Here is a 22,472-nt window from a genome sequence, read left to right as displayed (position 1 = left end):
AGACTGTAAACTGTCCTGTTTTTGAAATTCTATCATTGGAGATATATTGGTTGCTTTTTTGTGTGTGTGTGTGTTTACAAGTCAGTGAATTTTAGAAGCATTTGAAAATGTGTCATTTTTTGATTGTCATCAGTGATTTGGAGGGCATTCTGGCATTTACTGGGTGTCAATCATTCATAAGAAAGTCTTATACAAGGAAGAAGTGTGCCATCCAGAGTACCTCTGGAGCCCTACTGAGAAGCCCTGTTACAGTTTGTGTCAATATTTTCATACATAAAACTACATACTTTGTCCATATTTTGGATTATATCCTTTTTGATAGATCCTCAAAGAGTGTATGTTAATATAATATTGAACATGTTATTTCCACATTGATTTTTAAGAAAATTTTACAGTGCCATCACCATGTTTAACGAAAAAATAACCAGTTGGGGCCCAGGAAATTTGAAGCTCAAAAAATTGGTTCTGTGATTTTTGCATTAAACTCTCAGAATTACTGATTTTTTTGAAAAATGATTGTGGAAAGTTTTATCTTTAAAAAATCGAAACTTGATTCAACAAATGAGGTCAAAGTAAAATCTGCTTTCTTTAGAGGCATACATTTAGGCAAATGGAATACGTAACCCCGACTTTTAAAAATTAGAACTTTAGTTCAAAAATACATTTTAAAATAATTCTATTTAAATTAAAGGCAAATCTATTTAATAGCTTAGAGGTACTAAAGAGAAAGCTCTAAATATAAGATTTGGAAACATACTGATTAATAAATAAAATACACATTTGTTTACTGAGATTCATCATCTCTATTTAGGCTTGTGTCTTATTTTAGCCTATAGTGTTCAAAATAAAATAATGTTACTACCCCTCCTGAAAAGCTCAATGTTTACATTTGTATAAACTAAATATATATGTTGATCTTTGCTCTGTCTTTTCAGGAAGGTAATTGGAGATGAAGGTGAAGAAAGTTGCTTAAAGCAGTGGAATAGCCATGTCTAGTAGTATCCACGCTCCTATGCTAATGCTGTTCAGCACAGACCATAATTTTTTCATCAGTTCCTGGGCTTCTCAAATCCTGGTGGCATGCCTTAACATACAGTGGCTTTGCTAACCAGGCTCACATTTCCTATACCTGTTTTAAATTTAAAATGATACCGGTTTCAAGTAGGGGTGTTTGGAAATGTAGTTTCAGTGGTGGCTTGTCAGATTCTGGAAGATTTCAGTGCTAAAAGAGAGTACATTTGTTGGAATTGCTAGGGCTTTAGTAGCTCATTGTAATCATAGATATTTTTGGTTCAAAAGACAGAAACAGTGCTATCCAACTTAGCTTAAGAAGAGACATTATTGAAAAGGTGAAGATTTTTCTAAATTGGAGAATAAAGACTACATGGTACAGCCAGGCCTCATGGGACCTGGGACTGGGAACCAGAAAGGTGTCAAAATACAAGGTATAAAGCTTCTTCTCAGAGGCTTTGTCAACTCAGTTTATTTCTGTGTATTTGTTCAGTTTCTTTATAGATCTATTCTGTACTCATCTAGCATCTGGCTCTTAAGTGACTTCCCAGCCCAAGAGAGAGAATCTGCTTGTTCACCCAGTTCGTTTGGTCAAGCCAATCAAATTACAGATTACTGGTTAGTCAGTGAAATGGGCCCTGGTGTCATGTAACTAGTCACTTGTGGCTAGCAGCTTACAAGGTCTGTTGAGGATTTCACATAAAACTGGTAAGGCCTGCACTAAAAGTATATAGAATGTCTTGGTAGCACATGTAGGAGGGGTGCCAAATTACTTTGATATCTTAAAATGGCTTTCCAGAAGACTTGGAAACTTGATCCTTGAAGAAAAATGGAATTAACATCCAAAAAGAGACTTAAAGAGGACATCTTAAACAAATGGAAGTCAACATGTATACAGATGGCCCAGATGTTCTGGATATGTTCTGGGAACCACAAGTATTCTATTCCTGGATTTTTGGGTGCATTTAGGTGATAAAGCAAGAACAGAAGGGTGCCTTGAGGAAATTGAAGCAGTGGTGAGACATGATAAAAGTTAGAGTTTAGAAAGATCACTCTGGCAGCTTTTGTAGAAGACCCTTAGTAAGGAGTTGAGATTGGAGGCAATGTGGTTAGGAGCCATTGTAGTAGTAATACAGATGAGAAATGATGAGGGCCTGAATGAAGGCATTGATAATGAGAATTATGAAAAAATGTGACAAATATTTGAGGCGCAGTCTTCACAGGATTTAATAAACAGTGGAATTGAAGAAGATGGAAGGGTCAAGGATGGACTCCACATCTCAGAAGTTTGGTAAAAATAGCTTATTTCTTAATACCAAACTGGTAGGGTAGGAAGCTACGTTGTATGGTCAAGCTGATGTACGCATCAGCCACCCCTCTCTGGAATGTTGTTGATCACTATGGCAGATAAAAAGAGCTCAGCAAAGGCCCTTAAAGCTATGGAATAATGACACATGTCAGTTCTGCTCGTAGGTAGCCAAAGCAGGTTGCATGGCTACATTTCAAAGAACAAAGAAGTGGAATTTTACTGTGTAGCCAGAAGATTTGGAAATGTTTGGTGAACAGTACTAATGGCGGTCACATTAGTGGCTGCCAGATTTCTGACTTGGGTAATTGGGTGGTGTCTTTAACTGAGATATGACATATAGGGCAGTGGGCAGGACAGGTGAAGAAGAGTGTTGAATTTAAGACTTAAGGCTGGGCCCAGTGACTTTCAAGGTGTTATATTCTAGCAGGCACTTGGATCTAAAAGTTTAGAGCTCAGGAGAGGCCTAAATTCGAGATTTGGTAATGTGAGGGTGGGTTAAATCTGGATGCGAATGTATTTGCCTCAGTGACGAATACAAGTGCTTGACTTAGATGTTGAGTAGGGGGCATAGTTGGAGTGGTCTGGCCTGAAGCCTGAATTGATGGCCTTAGGGGTAGATTGAGTTGGATTGAGTGAGGAAGGGATAGAGTTTTATCTTTATTTTTGCAACTTTAATTAGCCCGACTAATTATGTTAATAAATTATTGCAAGTTTTAAATGCAGATATATTTTATTATCAAGTGTTTGATTGATAGTATAAATATGTATATTTAGCCATTATCAATATGGGTTTGTTGCTATAGGAAAGATTTTTTCAAAATATTGAATATTTGTGGAATTACTAATTAAATAGTACATTAAAACTGTTTTCAAATTTCTATTAGCTTCAGGTGTACTAAAGAACATAATGGTTAGACATTTACAGACCTCACAAAGTGATAACCCCACCAAATCTACTATCCCTCTGACAGCGTACGTAGCTATTACAATACCATGAACTGTATTCCCTATGATGTACTTTATTTACATCCTGTAATTGTGTGAGTGTGTGTGTGTACACACACACATATAAAATTATAGTTGACATTTAGTATTATTTTATTTGACATTTTATATTAGTTTCAGGTGTATAGCGCAGTGGTTAAGCATTTGTATAATCTATGAAGTGATCCCCTGATAAGTCCAGTACCCACCCAACACCCCACATAGTCTTTACAACATTATGACTATATTCCTGATACTCTATTTCACATCCCTGTGACTATTTTGTAACTCCCAATTTGTATTTCCTAATCCCTTCACCTTTCTCACCCAGCCCCCAACCCCCTCTTATCTGGGAACCATCAGTTTGTTCTCTGTGTCTGTGTCTATTTCTGTTTTATTTGTTCGTTTATTCTGTTCTTTAGATTCCACATATAAGTGAGATTGTATGGTATTTGTCTTTCTCCGACTGACTTATTTCACTTATCATAATATCCATCCATATTGATGCTTAAACTTCTTGATTAATTGATAAAGTTTGCATTCGATTTGGAATTAGGTGATTATACTTTAAGTCCCATCTTTGCCATTTACTAGATCTAGGATTATGGTCAACTTCCTTGATCTGTTTTGTAAACTAAATTACTGTTATTGCACAAGGCATATGTGATATTTTTCAAATGATCTCTTTTAGTATGAAAAATATTAGTGTTTTAAAGTATTGTACATTTGTGTTATATATTAGGTATATATTTAGTTTGGGCTTTTTTTCCCTTACTAAAGGCAATTAAAGACTTTAATTGAAAGTAATTATGGACTGGTTGACAAAATGATTGTTCTTGAAGGTAGTATATTTTGGAATCTTAACAAGATGGATTCACATTATGGAAAAATTGCTTTCATATGTGCTGTCTGGTTTCTATTTACTGTAGGCCTGCCTAGACTGAACTGAATCTAGTTGGACTTGTAAGAGTCTTTTCTCTTTTGCATATATAAAATATGCAAAATTTTGTTTGTGAAATCTTTTGTCTGGAAAATCATAATGCACTTGCCTAGCTTGAAGTAGTCTAGTAGATGCAAAAGACCTTAATTTTGATTCCATGTTATCTCATTGGTTCTAAGAGCGTTAAGAAGTTTTTAGTGATTTAAATGTGCCAGGGAATCACATTAGGGGGGTTAGAAGTGGTTTCAAAATTTGAAATCTTGGGCGGTGGCTGTTTAGCTCAGTTGGTTAGAGCGTGGTGCTAATAACACCAAGGTTGCCGGTTCGATCCCCGTGTGAGCTGCGCCCTCCTTTTAAAAAAAAAAAAAAAAATTGAAGTCTTGAGAATTGGGGCTTTTAAAAAGGGATTTTTGCCTGTTGATAATGATACAGTGGTTGAACATCTTTGGGTTCAATCAGCTGTTTTCACTGAGATTAAGAATTTATTAATTTAAATTTCAAGTTTTTGCAAATAAGACTATAGACCTGCCTAGCTTGCCTTCAGTCATTGTATACAAATCCCCATTAAAAGAATGCTTTGCTATTTCATGTCTGATACTGATCCTTAGCAACAGAAATTCATAAGTCTTGATTATGTAAGAGTATGGAAAGGGCTAAGAAAAATTAGTGGGAATGACAAAAACCAACCAAATATTTATTAGTCTAATTGTTTTTCTTTTTATTTTGCAGCAACGCACCTCTTGCTTTTTCTTCCAAAGTATGTTATGTTAAGTTTCGTGACCCATCAAGTGTTGGCGTGGCCCAGCATCTAACTAACACGGTTTTTATTGACAGAGCTCTGATAGTTGTTCCTTGTGCAGAAGGTTGGTATCTCACATGTTTTTTTATTTTAATCTCTGTCCTGTCTGTTACTACCTTTGGCTTTTCTAGAAATTGGAAAGTAGGTAGTACTCTGGTGTGTGTGTTTGTGTGTGTGTGTGCATGAGAGAATGAATTCTGGAGAAGGAAAGAATTTTTAATAAAATATATTAAAATGGTTCATTTATTAAGTTTGAGGAATAGCTAAACATTTAAAAATCTATAAATGACTTCTCTGGTTTGCTTTGGCTTTCTGTAGTCAATTTGCAAGTTATAAAGAAAGCTTTCTAAAATTAAAAAAAGTTAAGGTGGTAGGGGAAATAATTTTAAATGTGTAAATAAGCATTTACCTTGGTGTATACAATATTAATATTACATAAATAACAAGTGTACACATTTTGCCAGGTTGGGGTTAAGTGGTATTTATGTTCATAAGAAAAATACTCATAATTTAAGCTTTAAAGTATCCTATTAAGGTAATTTACCTTAATTGTCACTGAGAGTATTACTTCATATTCAGTGTATATGTTTACTATGCAACTGGAATTTTTTTCGCAACTGGCTTTTTTTGGAGGGGTGTTGTAGTTGAAGAAAAATCATGAAAAACAAATTTCATTCATCCGGAGATAGTTGTTGAAGATGTGAACACGGCCAAAGCCTTACAGTTATTTGTTAAATTTTATTACTTAACCTGCTGTAAGAGCTAATTATTACTAATATTTATTTTTTTAGTAACTTCTATTTACAGAACCACTCATATAATAGGCTGTGCCGAATTTGACAGTTCCGGTGTGTAATTAACTTTTATTCAGAGTACTGATTATGGCATGTGTACATGGATTTTAGAATTGAGTTATAATTAAAATGTCTTCAAAATATATTTTCACTGGTGGATGTTTTTTACAACATAAAAAAATTACCTGAAACCATTTCATGTGCTTTCATATGTAATGTTTTAAAACCTCTTTTAGAAATCAGATTAATACTAAAATAACTTAGTGTATAATAAAGTGTGTTGCACTTTCAAGATTTTATGCTTATTTCAGAATGCCTATTCTGGGATGTCAAAAACATTACCGTTAAGACAGTGAGTATCATTCTGTTATTTTTAAAGTCCCAGAATAGGACATTCTGGATTTTTTGCAGATAAATTTGAAAGTATTTTTCTCATGCCTGGGGGTTAGAGTGGGGTAGGGAGAATAAAAATGGATTAAAGTTAATTACCTGCTAAATCTGCCCTTATCTACTCATCTGTAAGGGGACAGTGAGCCCAGAATTGGAGAGCAAGGTGAGAGAAGAGCTGGTAATGGTTTATTTAGTTCTGCAAACCAAGTTCATACCAATTTCATACCAAGTAAACTGCATGGGACAAAAGAAATCAGGTAGAAGTTTCATTAAATGGGAATATTAATTATATCAGAAAATTATGCCACCAGCAGCACAGAATCTTGTAATATGTTAGCTCATTACTGAGTTGGAAGGAAGAATTTTATCATTGTTGCTTTGTTGGAACCTTACTATATTCCCATAGAAATTTTTATATAGTATTTGAGAAACCCTGACCATAATTTGTCATAAATATTCAAGGTTATGGTCATGTAGAGGTTCTTTATTTTGTTTGTTTTACTTGATAGAGATGAGTAAATGCACATAAATTACAGGTTTTGAATATTTCTAATATTACAATTTTGAGATGAAGTTTTGCTATTTTTGAACATGAAACTATAAATATTTTTATTGCAGTTCAGTTATAAGTATTTTAGAACACTTACTATAAAATAATTGAATATTAGAAAAACATTCAGATACATGTTTTTCATTATAGTAAATACAATGGATAAATTTATAGAACATGAAGAACGTCGTAGTGAGCTGTTAAAGATCTGATTATGCACTGCAAGCAAAGTAATAATGTATTATATACCTATATTGCACCAAAAAAGATAGCAAAGTGAGTTTGAAATAAACCAAAGGAAAGAGTTCCAGTGGAGTAAATTCTATAAGAGAAATGTGCTGTGGTGCTGTAAGCAGTCGTCTATTTACTTCACTGATTGCATTCTTTCTTGATGTTATAGGAACAGCATTATGAAAGAAATGAGAAAACCATAGAAAACATTTTAAGTTTTTTCTTTTTCTTTCAATTGCTGTTTTGTTTTAATGCAGGCAGTATTGTGGGAGGATCCTGAACTATAGAAGTAATGTTTGATGTGTAAGTTTCATGCGTATTAAGTATTAGCTATTGTCAATAAAACATGCCATTTGAAAATAAAATATATTTTCATTATACTTGTCCAAATATGACTTCTTTTTGTTGTTGCGTGCATCTCAGATTTATTTTTTATAAATGTTAACACTTAGAAAAAGATAAGGTCAAACATAACAAGGGTGTCAACCTAACCATCAGTCATAACTTTATGTCCACATTTTCTGGTAGATGGATTTTGACTATTAATTTGGTTTTGTATGTTTTCTCTATGTGATATTTGTGCATTATTAGATGACTAGACTGGCCAAGGCAGACCTGTTACACTTGCCTGAGTTAGGCATTGTTTGCCATGCCACTAAACCTGCCGTCAAGTGAAACCTTCATTGGGGAAATGAGATCGGAGTCTGAACCGCAGAAGATGGACGCCCTGTCTCTGTTTTTTATTGTTTTACTTTCATTTCTTTTTCTTTATTTTGTCCCTTTTTTTTTGTTTGTTTTTGTTTTTGTTTTGTTAAATCTATTTCACTTTAACTTGTGAGCTGGTTTTCCAGTTCTTCGTAAATGGTATTCCATTAAGGGTTCATAACATTGCATTGCAAATTATATTGGGAGATGATCAGCAGAGCTCAACCTTAAGATAAAATAAATTATTCCCAGTACATTAGGATACAATGTTGTGAGGCCCAGTGTGAATCTTAATTGGTGTTTGTAGACTGATGAGGTACATTTTATTCTTGAAACACTAAAACACTGATAAGATTCTTAGGAACACTTTCTGATATCAGTGCAACATTTTTGCAGTTTTTCTCCCAACAAAAACCAAAACCCCCAGATAGCATCTTTCTCCCTAGAATTTTAGACATACAAAATCAAGGAAAATAAGTACATTTCTTATAAACATCTGGGGGTAGGAGACAAAAAGAGACTTTCACTTTTATGATAGTTATTCATTATAGAAATAACTTATTTCCTTGATTTATAAAGACTTGCAGTTACCTATGTGGGGAAGGGATATTTGAGAAACTGTTGAATACTTGCGTGTATGTTTCTCTGCTTGAATTATTTTTTGTTGAAAAACATTCAGAGGTTACTAGATTTTAAATGGATTCTGAGATTAGAATTCGTACTTTAACTCTGTGAGAGACATTGTTTTTCCTCTCAGTTGCCAAGCATAGTTTGAGAAAAATGTTAAATGCTTAATTTATACACTCAGGTAGTATTTAGAAGGTAAATTTGATAGAGTTCTATCTTGGAAATTAATGAAACTTCTTGACGTATCTTTAATAATAGTTGGAATAAGGAAAAAATAGTGTGCTTATAGTTAGACTTAAAATTTGTAATAGTTTTTTACTACTGTGAGAGGCAGTGCGAGAAAAAACCTACTGATACTTTATTTTTCAAGCCAAAAATGAAAGGCTTTATAATAGTAAGTGATCAACTTTTGGCCTTTGTTGAATGTACCCTTTTTGTTTGTGTAGTCTATCATACTCTTGTATGAATAGTTTTGCTTATTTAAGTGATAAGTAATTTTAAATTAGGACAGTATTAGATTGGAAACCTTAATTTGTTTTTTAGGTGCATAAATTAGGCTAGCAAAGCATAGGGTTTGTACCTTAGGACCTCAGTTGATTTATTATATGTGTTCAGGTTTTATAAATGTTTAAAAAATACCACCTACTTATCACAAAACAGGTCTTATAGCAATATAAGTAGTATAGTATATATGTGGGTATACAGTTAAATGTGTTAATATTAGTAACTAATAAAATGAATTATTTGATGTCTTCAATAAGGCCTACTTACCTTTTATCTATATGCATGATAATAAAGTCTGTGCTTATGCAGAATTTACACTGAAATAAAATGACTTTCTTTTTGAAATTAGTAACAGATTTAGATGTAAAGCTTAGAAAAAAGTAGGCATTTGCTAAAGCTAATAAAATGTAATTTTTCTGTTCCTATAAATAAGGTAACCATCATTTAAAGCAAGTTTTAAAGTCTGTCTTGCATTCCATTCATTTTTAGAGATATATTTAGATAATATTGTTTAGAGGTTTATACCTGCACATCTGGTTGTTACAGAGTTTTACCCCTAAAACCCAGCATGGTGCTTTTGAAAATTTACTCCATATGCGATTTTCATTTTAGCGTGATTTTGTACACTGTGTTTTAAATTATTTTTGAAGAATTTGTGATGAAAATGTATAGCCAACTAATACATAATTATGAATACTTCTTCTAGAACAGCTTATATGTAGACAACTTCTTTAGAAATTTTTTTGGTTAGGAGGAGTAAGAGAGGACCAGAAAAATGCATTCAAGTTGCAGTTCTTATCAAAATTAGTTGAGTAGAATTCCTTAATTAAATACAGCAAATTCATGTAGTTATTTCAGATTTCATTTTTCAGTTTTTAATTGTAGCGATTTTTTTTCTTAGTGTTTAATATTATTTTAGTGTTGTTATTAGTAGGCAGTTAAGATGTTTATAAGCAAGCATTGAGGTATTGACTACCCCTTTTCAGATAAGTATACATAAAATTGGTTCCAAAAGTCAAGGGTTGGAGAAGTTTCCTGAGACTAGGGAAATTTTTATGTTAGTTATTGTCACAAATTTTAGCAGTTTCCGAAGGTATATTTGGAACTGGATACTTTTGGGCATCTCTCACGTTGTTGATGAGGTGCTGCCTTATTAACTGAATGGATGTAGGCCTCCTTTTAAATTGAAGTTGATTACGTGCAGTAGGTTTTTGTTTTTTTCCGTCTACTTGAAATTAAATGGAATTTATTGGAAGGGTTATCAAAATTGTTTGCATCACAATAGGTAGTTTCAATAGCAAGATAGGGGCACTCAGGAACAAATTTAAATTCGCACATATTTGTTTTTTCTTTTTCTTTTTTTTGACTAATTTGGTTATTTGCCATTTCTGGGGATTAAACTTTAAAAAATGTTCTTCTTTTCTGTATCTGATGTTCTGTGTGCTATTAGTGATGCAGCCAACACGAACGGTTGTCATGTGTAACACAACTTTCGATCAGCGCGAAAACACCGTCCTGGGAAAGCGTCCATGCTTGATATCGTTTGGTTCATGAACATTAAGTTTCCAGTACAGGTGACCCATAGCTCAAAGTGTTAAATAATTGTCTACATTATTCAATTTTTAAAATAATATTCCATTAATGAGATTGTTAGTCTTTGAAGTTTTGCTCACTTTTATTTTTCCTAGTAGAGCAGGATAAAAGGAAAGACTTAAGTTCTAATTTATTTCTTTATACGGATCTGATAGATAGATTCATTTATTATTATTATTTTTTAAGTGCAAGGGTAATTGTAAAATCATAGTGTAAAGTTTATGTGGTGTTTCTGCTTTCTGTAATGTTTGGAACTTGCCTCTGCAGGTAAAATCCCAGAGGAATCCAAAGCCCTGTCTTTATTGGCTCCCGCTCCAACCATGACAAGTCTGATGCCTGGTGCAGGCTTGCTTCCCATACCGACTCCAAATCCCTTAACTACAGTAAGTACTACACACCCTCTCCTATGAGGGGTAAATGTTCAACTGTGCAATCAGTTGATTAAAGAACCTAGAAAATTTTTATTTTAAATCTTTTTTTTTTAAATGGAGAGGATTTGAAATGTCTACTTAATTTCTTGTCCTCACGTTGTCACTGACTTAAACTATCTTTTGGAATTACTTCTGAAGTAACGAGATTGATTTAAATTTGAGAACTAAAGTTGATTATTCACTAGAAAATCAGTTATTGAAACAGCATTTTAGGTAGCATGGTGAATTGGAGAATCCAGGTAACTATTTCCTGGTTCATGAGGACTAAATTTATTTTTAAAATATGAAATGACGCACAGCTATGTCTCAGAAGCATTTGTCTGATTAAGAAGAAAAGGTAAAAACATGGCAAAAATTTTTTTCATTAACTCTCTGGAGTTAGGTAGTAATTTAATGCCGCCTCTGATTTCTGAGTGGGGTTAAGAGATTTTGCTGTTACTGGACTCGTGGTTTTTATATAAAAGACTGTGGTCATATTTATTTTAAAAGAAGGGTCTTTTTTCTTCAAAAATCAATCCAAGACAAAACATAAAACTCAACTGTAATTGAAAGTTTTGTTTAGCTTTGTGATACTGGATAATTAGGGAGTGAGCTGATGAGCTTTAAGATTGTAGTTAATTTATCCAAGTTATAAGAGTGGTTTCTGAAACTTTGAAGTGCAAAATGTTAGATCTTTTAATTTTTACATTACATTGTTTTGCTGGAGACCTGCATTGTTATCCAAGGGGGAAATGCTTTTTAATTGAACATTTGATCATTTGAATTGAGCTTTCCTGAAATTTTATTTTGGGTATGTTCTGGTATATTTTAACATGTTAATTCCTGGGTCATCACCCCTTCAGAAAAATGTTTTCTTGATGTCTTGAAAATTCTTAAGATTTATGAAGTTTTATTGTTTGTTGCCTTAAGGGGGAAATGGTTTTCTCTTAATTCAGCTGTAGATATCTATTATAAAATTTAATTTAGGAGGAATAACGTCAATTAGGCAACAGGGGAAAGGTGGCCCATTGTGTTTTGGCTCCTGGCTCCCTCCCTGACCTTTTTCCTACCTGTTTCCTTGGCTAACCCTACTTCAGCGACATTATATTGGCTTTGTCGATTCTTGGATGTGCCGGGCATATTTCTGCCTTACAGCTTTTGCACTTATTCATCCTCTGTCTAGAACTTTATTTTTCAGACATTAAAAAGGTTGACTTTTAAACTCTTTCACATGAGTGAAACTGTTCATCAGGTTTCTATTTAAAAGTCACATTTTCAGGGAGGCCAGAGTTTCTATGTCAGAAGGCAAAAGTTTTACATCTGGAGTCCAGATCATCTAACCTACCAAAGATGAAAAGGGCAGCTAGGCAGCTAAATACTTAGGTTTCTTAGACCAGTACTAGAAAGTGGATGAATCTGAAAGAGGGTAAGTGTATTGTTACGAAGCTGCCACATGCAACACAACTTTCTGCTGTGATGGAAATGTCTATATCTGTACTATTGAGTATGGCAGCCACCAGCAGTGGAGCTAGTGAACACTTGACATGTGGCTAGTGTGACTGAGGCACTGAATTTCCATTAAATAAAATTCCACTAACCATATGTGATTAGTGACTACCATATTATATTAACACAGGTTTAGAAGAATGGTCTAATGAAACGAAGAGACAGGAAAAGTTGTGTAAAAAAGAACTGAATGATCTTTAAATTTGAAAAACAAAGGGATTGGATTAGATGATTTGAAAAAGCCCATTCCAGGTCTATAATTAATATTCCTAGTGGAGAAATTTGCAGATCAAAGAGATTGACAGTTGAGAATACCTGGAAAGGCCTGTTTAATGCTTTAAATCCATGCAAAGCTAACAAATAGTAAGACTCATGTTTGTGATTTAGCTTAACTGTATATAATTCTTTTTCATAGTAAAAATAAAATTAAGGTATGGTTCTCAATTATCTGTGTACATCAGACCATAGAAGACAAAGTGGGGTTGGAAGAGGAGTAATTGTAGAAGCAACACGTGGCTAGAGGCCAGGCTCAGAGGGGGTGGTAGCCTTGACTTTCACAGATTACTCACCTGTTTGGAACTAAGATGTTTTCTACAGCTTTATGATAACTTGAGATGGTGATAGTGAGCAACAAATCTAAGATCTGTTAGTAATAAGATACAGATTATAGTAAATACTATGAGTAATGTGGTAGAGACTAAATGAGACTTCATATAAGGTCAGGGGATGATTGATCTGATGATGCTTCAAGGATTCAGCTGGTAGAAGCAGGGAGAAGAGCTTTCTAGGCAGAAGGAACACCATGTGGCAAGCCCTCAGGTGGGAAATATACGTGTACAGAATGGCAGTCAGTGTGGTTGAAGCATAGTGAGGGGTGGGTAGTATGGCTTTGAGATTGGAGGGTTGATTGCGCACTGATCACATAGGGCTTTTAGACCATAGAAAGGAGTTTGAATTTTATTCTAAAGGTAATTAGAAGCCATTGATGAGTTTTAGGCAGGGGTGAGACATGATTTTTCCCCCCTTTTTCCGCCTCCCTCCCCCGCATTCTGGTTCAAGCCGTTGTTTCTCAGTCTAGTTGTATAGGACACAGCTCCCTGGCCCATGCTGGTATTATGAGCCTTGAGCTCCCCATGCTCCGGCTGAGGCTGAGGCAGTCAGTCCAAGGCCGTCAGTCTCTGGTCGGCCGCTCACAGTAGCTCATGGCAGCTCTCGCTGGCTGATGGCCACTCAGATGTCTGCCAGCCACTCACGCTGGCCGCCGGCCGCTCATGGCAGCACACGGTAGCTCATGCCAACCTCTGGCTGCTCACAGCAGCCCAGCTCTAGGGAGAGCTGTTGTTCACAATCTTAGCTGTAGAGGGTGCAGCTCACTGGCCCATGTGGGAATCGAACCAGCAATCTCGGCTTTAGGAGCATGGCGCTCCAACTGCCTGAGCCAACAGGCTGGACCTGAGACATGATTTGATGTTTTTAAAAGATCATACACTGGCTGATATGACAAGCATATGTGATAGTCATTTTATAAACTTGTATTTTCACCTTTAGGAAGTGTTATTAACAGCTGTTAAATCTTAGTAGTTTTGCAGCAGTGTAATACATAAATGTTCAAAATTTTCTTAAGTTGTATAAATGGAAATGAAAATGGTAGTGTTTTTTTTTTCCTTGAAAGATCTTTCTGTTAATTTTGCAAAACTTTCTATTTTCAAATTCTGAGCTTTCTCTTTTTTAGTTTAAGTTTCCATTAAAAACATGTTCCTTAATGTTTGAACTGAAAACTGAATTTAGTAACGCTATAGAAGATCAGTCAAGGTTTTTTTTCCTTTTCTTGTAATAGTATGAGTAAGGGTTTAATATTTTAGACTTCTTTTCTTAGGTAAACTGACCCTGTTTTATTTTTAGTCTGTGCATGGTGGTACTCTTCTTTGACCACTTGGTAGCTGGGTGGCTTTAGGAAAATTAATTTCTTGACGTATTTTTATCTGTGAGATTGGCAAAATAGTAACACCTATCTCTTAGGTTTGATATGAGGATTAAGAACCCAGCAAAAATTAAGTACTTTGATTATTGTTAACTATTAGGAACTTGGTTACAGATCAGTGTTGAATGGCCAAGGTTCAGTTGGTTTTCATTATTTGTGAATTCACTCACTAGCTAAAATGTATTTGAAACCTCAAATCAATACTGGCGGCACGGATGCTGTACAGGTACACTCATTGTATTGTGCTCCTCCTACTGTGCTTCACAGATGGTGTTTTTATCACACGTTGAAGGGAAGACCCTCCACCAGCAAAAAGATAACTTTGCTTTGTTGTGGTCGTCTGGAACTGAACCCCTAATGTCTCCCGCGTATGCCTATAAATAAGTGCCCTTTCTGTGGTCTGTTTTAGTGCCATGCTTTTTCACATTTTTATACTTTTTCTTAGTGATTTCACTGTTTACATTAGCCCCCAAATGTAGTGCTAAAGTACTGTCTAGTGTCTCTAAGTACTGGAAGCTGTGATGCGCCTTATAGAGGAAATATGTGTCAGGGTTCATTCAGGAACGAGTTCATAGTGCTTATGGCTGTGAGTTCAGTTTTCATGAATCACAGTATATAGTAAATAATACGTCTTTCAGCAGAAATACACATAAAACAAGGTTATGTATCCATCAGTTGATAAAAATACTGTGACCAGAGGATTTTAGGAACCTAGCCCTGTGTTTTCTGTAGGACCAGTGATTCAGTGTTTAATAATTCAGTGTTTGTGGCTTTATAGGACATAACTACTATAAATAATGAGAGTTGACTCTTTTTAGTGTTAAGTTTAAAAGTCGTGAAACTATCTGGATAGTTAAGAAATATTTTGCATTTCTAATTACATTTGAAATATTGTGACCTCAGGTATAATTCAGGCATATACCTGGCTTACAGTCAGGCATTTCTAGTTTCTTCCCATTCTTGTTGAGTTGATCGTTTCTTTTCAAGATTAGAGAATGGTAATTTTTTTTTGATATTAACACAAAATGTCTTTGTTTTTGTTTTTTTAAATAGCTGGGTGTTTCCCTTAGCAGTTTGGGAGCTATACCAGCAGCAGCATTAGACCCCAACATTGCAACACTTGGAGAGATACCACAGCCACCACTTATGGGAAATGTGGATCCTTCTAAAATTGATGAAATTAGGAGAACCGTCTACGTTGGCAATTTGAATTCCCAGGTAACTAATTTAGAAGAAACTGAGTGGTAGGACCTCATACTCTTTTGCTCTTCTAAAAATCATGTTGATTGATAACGTAATATTTATCTGATTTTTTTTAAAAAAAGAATATACTTTACTAAAGTGTTACTTTGTTTCTTCAGACAACGACAGCTGATCAACTACTTGAATTTTTTAAACAAGTTGGAGAAGTGAAGTTTGTGCGGATGGCAGGTGATGAGACTCAGCCAACTCGGTTTGCTTTTGTGGAATTTGCAGACCAAAATTCTGTACCAAGGGCCCTTGCTTTTAATGGAGTTATGTTTGGAGACAGGCCACTGAAGTAAGAAACCCTAAACGAAGACATTTTAATGATTTTGAAAATCTTTAAGTATTTTTCATGTAATTAAGGCTTTTTTTTTCTTTTTAATAGTAATTGGCAATTTGTGGAAAGGAAGACTTTGTGTTAAGTATAAATGAATACCTGAGATACTTATCATTTTAGTCTTTAAGGTTGTATTTGAAGACATCCTATTTCCTGTATTATCAGGTCTTAATTTAATGTTAGCGTTATTTGTATACGTTATGTAATGATCGTAGGTTTTTTTACATAAGCTTTAACAAGTCAGGTTGGTTTTGCATTCTGACTAAACTAATGGATAATTTAGCATATGGGTTGAACTTTAGTAATACAATAATAAGAATTTTGGTAAATCCAAAATCCCAGGAAGAAAATGATATTAAGTACTCAGAAATGTTTTAAATTACACATTTTGAGTTTAAGGTTTGCTTACATCCATTTTTGCAAAATGAAATATTGATGTAGCCTGTCAGATACTCAAGACAGAAATTCTATCTCATGCAGATTATTGAGGTAACAGTTTTATCTGAATTTCATAGGTAATTGCCTTAGTTCTGCAGTTTTATCATGATTCTGCTATTAAAAGATAAATAAATGTTCTTAGTAAATTGCTTGTTTTCTCAGTGTGGAAGGGGTAAAGCGAGACACACCAAATTCATTTATGTGCACCAGAGAAACCACTCTTGACCTAGTAGGAAAAGAGTTTTATTAAATGTCTCCCAAATTCAAAGCTGTGTCTGATTCAGCCGTGGTTCAGGGTTGATTAAAATGGTGCACGTAATAATACAGCTTCCCCTTCATCCTCCCAGGGTGTAGAGGTTATGAACAAAATCTTAAATCTAAGAATAGAAATGATTTATTGTGATAGTGATGTCAGCATTTTAATTTATTATAATTCTAAGCTGTGTGGAAAAGCACTTGTCCTGGTCTATTCAAGTTGTTAAAGAAGTCAGCTAGGGTTCAGTTTTGTTTCCCTTGCTTTTGGCTTTGTTAGCAAGAGATAATGGCAGGTGGGAATGAGATTAATCATGGTTTTCAGGTTGGTTTTGGTTATTCTTTATTTAGCTATATTCTTAATGTGCTCTCGAGATGTCCATTTATAAATACGTGTCTCATGTAAACGATTGTTTCATGTTTTGTAAAATATGGTGTGCATTTGTGATATGCTAATGTTTTTAATTTAGAATAAATCACTCCAACAATGCAATAGTAAAACCCCCTGAGATGACACCTCAGGCTGCAGCTAAGGAGTTAGAAGAAGTAATGAAGCGAGTACGCGAGGCTCAGTCATTTATCTCAGCAGCTATTGAACCAGGTAAGGCCTTAGTGTTGTTTCGTAGGTCATAGTTTAAGATCATAGAATGTTAGAACTGGGAGGAATTGTAGAAATTATTGTTCAGTCCCTTCATTTTACAAACAAGAAGACTGAAACTCAAGAAAGAGTAAGTGACTTACTAGTGTCAAAAGTCAACGAACTGCTTAGCACAACGTTGTCTTTTCCCACAATACAGAATTGAGACACATTAGCCTGAGTTGATCAGTTTTTTATATTTTAGGGCACAGTAGTGCTCAAAACTGGTTTGCTTAAAGCAAAGTATAAATGTCACTGTGAAGCTAAAAAAAAGGATAAATATATTTAGTGTTATGATTAAGCAGATTCACTTTTCTTTTAAAGTCTTAATTTAAAAAAATTAAAAAAAGAGCCCATGATTTAGGAAAAATACATTCTATTTTAGCACGGTAAAGAAACCTCTTCAGACTTTTGTGTTGCTAACTAAAATTAAAAAATCCAATCTAAAAATGTCTAGATGGTTTACATTTGAGCAGATTTTCTAAATTAGAACTCAGAATTTAGGCTTCAATTCTAGCAAAATAAAGGATTTGAAATCACTGTCATAGGAATTACAGACATGTTATAATCGTACATTATGGCAGCAACAAAATTTTACGAACAGCTGTTTATAATCATCTGGTTTATATGTACTGCTGCAGGGTGGCTGCACTCAACGAGTTTATGCAATGACTTTCTTGGATGTTTCTGAAGGATAATTGCACAGGAGGAGGATGTACAGAGAGTAGGCCCCTTGCACTATATGTGGTACATTCCACTTGTGCCTGATTATTAACTGGGATTTTTAATTGTTCTGAGCTTACACTGCAAAGTGGTTTTTTCCTCCCAGAGTCTGGAAAGAGCAATGAAAGAAAAGGCGGTCGATCTCGTTCCCACACTCGTTCAAAGTCCAGGTCTAGCTCAAAATCCCATTCTAGAAGGAAAAGGTCACAGTCAAAACACAGGTGAGAATTTCTGCTGTCATTTAAATTTTTTTTGGTTTTGTGTTTAAAATAGTTAAGATTTCTGAGTTTTTGCCTAAATATCAGAATTTAGAAATTTCAGTAGAGTTCCCCAGGAAGTATGGTTATCATTAAATATTGCTTTCAGTATAATACTATAGTTAAGAATGAAATCTTAATATGTAATTTTTATTCAATTTTCAGTTTTAAAAGTTGGTTTTCTAAAGATGCCCTGTATCTAATTTTTAAAGAGTAAACTATAGTCTTCATACAGAACTGGAAGAAACTTTTCATATTGAGGAAAGGGAACATGTTAATGATGATGCTGAAAATATTGCAACTTCCCCTCCACCCCCCCGTTCACACAAGGGCTGGGGAGTTACCAGATCTTGATTTCAAGTGGTTACCTATCTCCAGTAGCACGAGTCAAATGGGACTCTTTAAGTCCTTGGCACTCTTGGTATTAAGTGCCTCCTTTACCCAACCCACTTTGGGACAGGAAACACCGGAGTCATTCGAAGCTTTAGCTCCAACTATTGTATGGTGCTTAAGCTCTGTGTCTGTTCTATTTACTTTCGAGCATAGCTCTGTTATTTTAATTTTCTTTTTAAATCCGTCGTGTTATGTTTGGTGCAGAGTGGACCTCAAAATGTAAACTTGCAACATCATTTTGATTGGAAGTGCCATAAGAATCATGTCCAAAAGTGTTAAGTTTTATTGTCTTCTTTAAGATGTGGAGGGGGCGTTACTGGAATGTGAAAATGTATATACTGGATCCGAGCTCCGTGCTATATGTGCACACGTACTTAGTCTAAAGAGAAGAGGTAGAGAAAAGTGTGTGTGCATGTGTATGTGTGTAGATGTGGGGTTATTAGAAAAGGAGGGAGGGTTTGAGGGGAAGGAACCAGTGCGCTGTATGTTGAACCTCATCAGCAAGCTTAGTTTAGACTATTTTTCTGTGATAATCAAGGTGATTGAAACAAAGAGACAGGAAAATCTGATATTTTTTCTTTGACTCTAGTAGGCTGTATACTTTTTGCTATGTACTAGTGTGTACTTCTCTATTATTATTAGTTTGCAAAACCTTTTTTGGGATATGGTTTTACTGTCCTTTCATTCAAAGCTTACAGTAAGGCAAGTTCAGATCCAAGTGAAGGAAGTTGTTTTATGTACAAGGAATGAGGTAGTGCGGTAGAAGCCAGAATTGGAGAAGAAAAGTGGTATAGAACCAGTGGTATTAGATGGTGGATATTTTCATAGGTTGACAGGATGTTGTGAATATAAAGGAGATGAAGAAAGTATAGAATTAAGCTGAGGAGTAACGGCTTCTTCTCTGACAGGAAGAAAAAAGACTAATGACCTGAATCTCATTTTGTGTTGATTACAAGAGCCATGCTCCAAATCTAACACATTAGTGGTTTTCTAAGACTAGAATAAAGCAAAACTTGATGATTAGCATCATTGTTTCCTTGATCATCTCTGGGAAGCTTTATCATTTGGGGCAGATAGTTTATCCACTTTAAGGTTTTTGCTCTTTCTATCATTTTAGGAATATATCCGAATATTTTCCCCCTCCAAGGGTTAGTGGGGGGTGGGGATGTGGTGGGAGGCTTATTCAGTCTAAAATGAAATTTTAAAATTATTCTTATTCATAGATCTAAAATGTAGATCTATCTATGTAGCATTATTAATAAGTTATTTTTGGCATGCATACAATTGCTCCTTTAACAACGTGGGTTTGAACTGTGTGGGTCCACTTACCTGGGGATTCATTTCAGTAAATGTATGGTTGGCCCTCCATATCCACAAGCTTAGGATATGTAGATTCAGCTAACTGCAGATGCAAGACAGTGTTTTCGATCTGCAGTTGGGAATCCACAGATGTGAAAGACCAACCATATGCATTGTTCTCTGCTATTTTATGTAAGGGACTTGAGCATTTGTGGATTTTTGTGTCTGCGGGGGGTGGGGGGCGCGGGGGTTCTGGAACTAATCCCCCATAGATAATAATGGATGACTGAAGTTTTTGAGGAGTCAAGATTTTCAACTGTGCAGGTGTCAGCACTGTGTGTGTGTGTGTGTGTACAGATAAATCTGCATATATACATGTATATATACACACATATACATAGACACTTTTACGTACACATTTCTTTTTGTAAGCATACACTATTTTCATACATGGTTTATAGAAAGACATGTACTTTTTACTAAGTTCTTAAAGAAATAAATAAGAGGATGAGTTCTATTTAAAGGAAAAAAAACCCTTACCCAAAAAACATTTGACTTAAGGATCTTGACACGGAAGGAACTTCCTCCACCTCCGTAGGGGAGGGCAGCCTTTCTTGGCTTCCCCTCCCCTACTGGGGGGTTTGATACCCTCAGCTCTGGTACACTCCACTAGACCTAGCAGGAGTGGGTGCAGGCCCTTACTCTTGAAGGCCCACCCTCTCACACCTTCTGACTGTTCTCAGCTGCTTCTGAAGCTTCCCCGCACCCTGTCCCTATCCTTACCCTTCTTCTGTTAGGAGGGAAGCAGGCATTTCTTGTCACTCGGACCTTGGCTAGAACTGGGAAGATTGTTTCCACTTTTTGCTGCCAAATTTTTATGTGTTTTTTTTCATAGGGACAGTGTTAGAAAAGGTGGATAGTGCTATAATTATTATTTTAAAGTAAGTAACCTTTACAGACCAGCATAGGAGTTATAAGACATTTTACAGTATTTTAATGAGAAACAACTGACTTACAAATGAACTTTGATGCAACATGATGGTAAGTTGCCTTTTATTCACAGTTTAATTTACAAATGCAATTTTGCATATTATGGTAAAATGGGAATTCCTAACATTAACTCAGATTTTTATCTTTGGTTGGATTGGATTTGCTCTTGATCTGAAGCTTTTAACATTCCTAGTCAGAAAACTTGCAGACAACTAGTGGGTGAGATAGAGGCATGAAAATATTTAATGTCAGAATTAAAATATAGTAGTTATTCTTGGGAAATAACTTTCAGACTGAGGACCTACAGGGTAAGTTGCAAAGCCAAGTAATCAGTGCTTTTTATTACTTTTATTTATTAGGGTCATGCTTAAATTTTTAAAAGGAGTTTCTTTTGCTTAATTAAGGTTGAAAAACACTGTTTGAGTTAAAACAAAATTATTTATATTTTTAGCAAGGTTAACTAGAACAGAAATTGTAAGACTTTTTATTCCATAGAAGCGAAAACCCTTTAAAATATGTGGATGTCTGTAAATGGACTGAAAGTGTTCTAAGTTTTGCATTTTTGCTTTAATACATACTACTTAGGTTATTAGTAAACGGTTTCAACAAACTATGAATTATCTTATTAAAAATGTATGAAGATGCATGCATAATTTTATAAGGCATATAATAGATGAGTGATTCACTTGAAAATTAGCTGTTGGAAAACAAATTTTAACTAACTGGAAATGTGTTTAAAAGCAAGATTTCATTATCAATTGAGGGTTTTCTGGAGGTTTTTCTGGTTTCATAGCATACCACAAGCATTTAACTATATGTATTTTTTTATAGATACTTGTTTTAATTTAATTCATGAAAACATGACTATCAGGATGAGTTTTAATTATAAACATACTTGTAGACGTTCATTTGGCCTCCTTGGAATAAATAAAGATGGAATTTAAAGTTTTCATTTCTATTAATTCTTGATGATGATGATGTTGTGAGTTAAGAGTTTTAAGCATTTACTCTATGCCAGAGACTGCTAGGCCATCAGTTTTCATACATCATCTGATTTAATCCTCATTGATAGCCCTAGAAGATGTAGGTGATACATGGTTCTTTCTCAACTTTATAGATGATGAAACTTAGGCTTAGAGAGATTAAGTGACTAGCCAGAGTTCTCAACAGCTAGTGTGTGGCAGAGCTGAGTGTCAGGGCCATATTGTCTGACTCCAGAGCTGGTGAGTCTCACAAATTTGTTATTAAAGTTGTGTGTATTGAATTTTGTTATATTTTAATACACAGTTCCTAGGATACTTCATTATGGAAAAAAAATCACATCATATAAGCAGTTATTTCAGTGGGGAAAAGGAACCTGGAGAATTTCACAATTGGAATAACAGTTATTTTTCCTGCAAGAATTCCAGTAATAAAGGTTTCTTTTAATAGCTATGTTTATACAGTTATAGAACCAAGGCCACGCAAATCCAACATTTGATTATATCTAGCTTTACCTCGTGAGTAATGATGTTTATTTTCCCGTCACACTAGTACAGTTGTTAGTACTGTACTACTTATAGATTCT

At 34.8% G+C, this 22,472-nt stretch overlaps 1 protein-coding gene across 5 annotated transcripts in view; it reads left to right on the top strand.

Annotated features, from left to right (window-relative positions):
• Window positions 1–22,472, top strand: part of SREK1 (splicing regulatory glutamic acid and lysine rich protein 1) — a 46,040-nt gene that overhangs the window by 4,861 nt on the left and 18,707 nt on the right. For 2 of the 5 annotated variants that reach the window (XM_019744145.2, XM_019744136.2), the window contains exons 2-7: window positions 4,974–5,107; window positions 10,705–10,820; window positions 15,388–15,552; window positions 15,696–15,874; window positions 17,077–17,207; window positions 18,073–18,187. In XM_019744145.2, the coding sequence (XP_019599704.1) occupies window positions 4,974–5,107; window positions 10,705–10,820; window positions 15,388–15,552; window positions 15,696–15,874; window positions 17,077–17,207; window positions 18,073–18,187 (840 nt within the window). Of the gene's footprint in view, window positions 1–4,973; window positions 5,108–7,599; window positions 10,419–10,704; window positions 10,821–15,387; window positions 15,553–15,695; window positions 15,875–17,076; window positions 17,208–18,072; window positions 18,188–22,472 lie in introns of those variants that run through there. The other 3 variants (XM_074328880.1, XM_019744155.2, XM_074328881.1) reach the window with 3 other exon arrangements.

This window comes from Rhinolophus sinicus, linkage group LG03 (assembly GCF_036562045.2).
Source record: "Rhinolophus sinicus isolate RSC01 linkage group LG03, ASM3656204v1, whole genome shotgun sequence".
In the NCBI taxonomy this organism is placed as follows: domain Eukaryota; kingdom Metazoa; phylum Chordata; class Mammalia; order Chiroptera; family Rhinolophidae; genus Rhinolophus; species Rhinolophus sinicus.
The sequence above is the reverse complement of the archived record's forward strand: the minus strand, read 5'-3'. Positions and strand labels throughout refer to the sequence as shown.